Genomic DNA, 2,500 nt, shown 5'->3' with positions numbered 1-2,500 from the left:
TTAAAAAAAAAACTAAAATAAATACAGACTGGTTAATACAGCATCCATTAACCCAATCAAACAGGGCCTGATGGGAAATGAGCTCTATGTGGTTTCTGTTGGGGCCCCCGGTCCATAAAACCTTGTTCATTCATATTTTGAGAGTCATCTCTTCATCGGGAATCCAAAGCACTCCTTCACTCCCTCCTCTCGCCTGAAGAGGGGTTGTGATAAGAGAGCTGTGAGAGACTGGCTCAGGGGATGTAAACACCACCATCACGATAAGCAGGGAATTGAATACCACACAGTTGGAATAGGAAGAAAATAGGGGCTTTTCCCTGTTCCCGTTTTTCCGTACTGTAATGGGATGATACTGGTGAGGTTGACCTATTTCAGGGCAGTGTAAAGGGTACCCCTTGTCTGTACCGCTCTTCAGGAGGGAATTGTTTCCGCCCACCGAAGTGTTACAACACGGTTCTTCCACATCAGACCTGACCGTATAGCTTAACGTTTGCGTGTAGAATCATGTTCCACAATGGAGGGGAAAAAACAGGCCAGAACCCTGAGGATCCGGTCCCAGAGGTTTGTCGATGTCCCCGGCGTCTCGGCTTCCACAATAGACCCGGTGAACCCCCGGGGGGGGTTTGGGCCGGGATCAGAATGGGTTTTGTGTTTTTTTTGTGTTTCCTCATTGTACAGTTGAAACCTGATTAGGTGGAAAAGTGGCACTTTTAAACCTGGCTTCAGAGACGGGAGAGAGAGAGATGGAAGTGATAGAGGATAAGAGGGATGTAACATGATTTACAGTGTGACCCCCCCCCTTCCCCATCCGGCCCCCATCTGATCTGTGCTGTCTTCTCCTTTGTGTCTCAAACCAGGTGGAGCCAACAACAGCTCGGACACAGAGAGCCTCCCGTCTCCGCGCTCCTCCGAGGACAGCAAGGCCAAGGAGGAGGGTCCCGGCCGGGCCAAGGCGGGTTCCACCACGGGGGACAAGGAGGCCTTGGGAGGGGACCTGGGCCAGGCAGGGGACGAGAAGCCCCCCGGGGAGGGGGCCGCGGGGCAGCAGGCCATCAAGCAGGAGGTGAAGACGGAGGCCGGGGAGTGCAGCAAGGAGCAGCCCGCCACCGACGCCCCGGACCGGAAGCCCCCCGCCGCCGAGACGGAGGAGGTCAAGACTTCAGCAAAGCCCTCCAAGAGGGAGCGCGGGGACCACGCGCCCAAGACGGGCTCCCACGGGGACAGTGACTCTAGCGCCACCTGCAGCGCGGACGAGGTGGAGGAGCCCGACAACAGAGAAGAGAAGAACAGGTGGGTGCTCGGGGGGGGGGGTGCTCGGGGGAGGGGGCGGGTAGAGAGGAGGAACAGGGGGGATGAGAGGAGCTAATGAGAGGGGTGATATGGCATCGCTGTAGTGGAAGGATGTGGAACGTCAGGAAGTAGTGAAAACAAGCTGCCTCGGCCGCCAGCTCCCTAAAGTTTTGGCGTGGAGCGGCTGGATTCCCTGGATGCCCTACATCTGGACCCTGGCACGTTTCAGAGTTAAACAAGGGAGCGGAGGGAGGGTGTTGGCTGTTACTGGCTTCCTTCAGCCGACGATCGTCCTTATTTGGCAGGCCGTCCTGTGTATAGTGTTCATGCAAGCAGGGCTCTTTAGGGCCTGTCAGCTAGAAGACTCCCTCTTGTGCTTGTGTGCGTATGAATGTGCGTGCGTGGGTGCGTGCGTGCGTCTGTGTGTGTGCGCGTGCGTGTGTGTGCCTGCAGACACAAATGTGTGTGTGCGTCAAAAGAGCTGGGCTGACTGCTTGGGGGAGTGGTGATTGGTCCTGCAGTGTTTGCCGGGTATTTGTTCTGTTTTTTCCATGACAGCAGACTGCATGTATTGGCAGAGCCGAGGGAAACGCTGCCCTCTGTGCCAAAGCAAACAGAGGGAGGGAGGGAGGGAAGGGAGGGGAGGGTGGGGGTGTGGGTGTGCGTACGTGTATGTCTGTGCGTGCGTGTGCGTGCGTGTGTGTGCGTGTGTGTGTGTGTGTGTGTGTGCGTGTGTGTGTGTGTGTGTGCGTGTGTGTGTGTGAGAGAGTGTGTGCTGTATCTGTGTGTGTGTGTGTACTGTGTGTGTGTGTGTGTGTGTGTGTGTGTGTATCTGGGAGTGGGGGGATGGTTGGTTAGGCATGCGGGATGGAAACACAATCAGGACCTCTGCTCTCTTTGTGTTTTCCTAGAGCGAGGCTCTGCTCAGGGTCAATCAGTGTTGATGGGGAAAGTAAATAAGAGAAGGCCGGCTGTGGCCATATTAAGGAATGCATGGCACATCCATTGGCAGGCTACTGAATGGTGAACTCTGTGTTCTAGTTACCCCTCTCTCTCTCTCTCCCTCCCTCCCTCTCCCCCTCCCCCCCCCCTCCTCTCTGTCTCTGCAGGATGATGTCCCCCAGGCCCAGCCTGCTGAACTATGCCCATGACGGGGTGATCTCCTCCCCCCTGCAGAAGCCCCTGGACCTGAAGCAGCTCAAACAGAGGG

The 2,500-nt window shown here is 56.2% G+C and overlaps 1 protein-coding gene across 1 annotated transcript in view; it reads left to right on the top strand.

The window, feature by feature from the left end:
* ncor2 (nuclear receptor corepressor 2) overlaps positions 1–2,500 on the top strand; it is a 96,245-nt gene that overhangs the window by 65,327 nt on the left and 28,418 nt on the right. The window contains 2 exon segments of the mRNA XM_080532455.1: positions 858–1,290; positions 2,400–2,500. The exon segment at positions 2,400–2,500 is cut by the window's right edge and continues 47 nt beyond it. Coding sequence (XP_080388581.1) covers positions 858–1,290; positions 2,400–2,500 — 534 coding nt within the window.

Source organism: Nansenia antarctica (assembly GCF_963989245.1).
Source record: "Nansenia antarctica genome assembly, chromosome: 5".
Taxonomy (NCBI): Eukaryota; Metazoa; Chordata; class Actinopteri; order Argentiniformes; family Microstomatidae; genus Nansenia; species Nansenia antarctica.
This window is presented reverse-complemented; position numbering and strand designations above follow the sequence as displayed.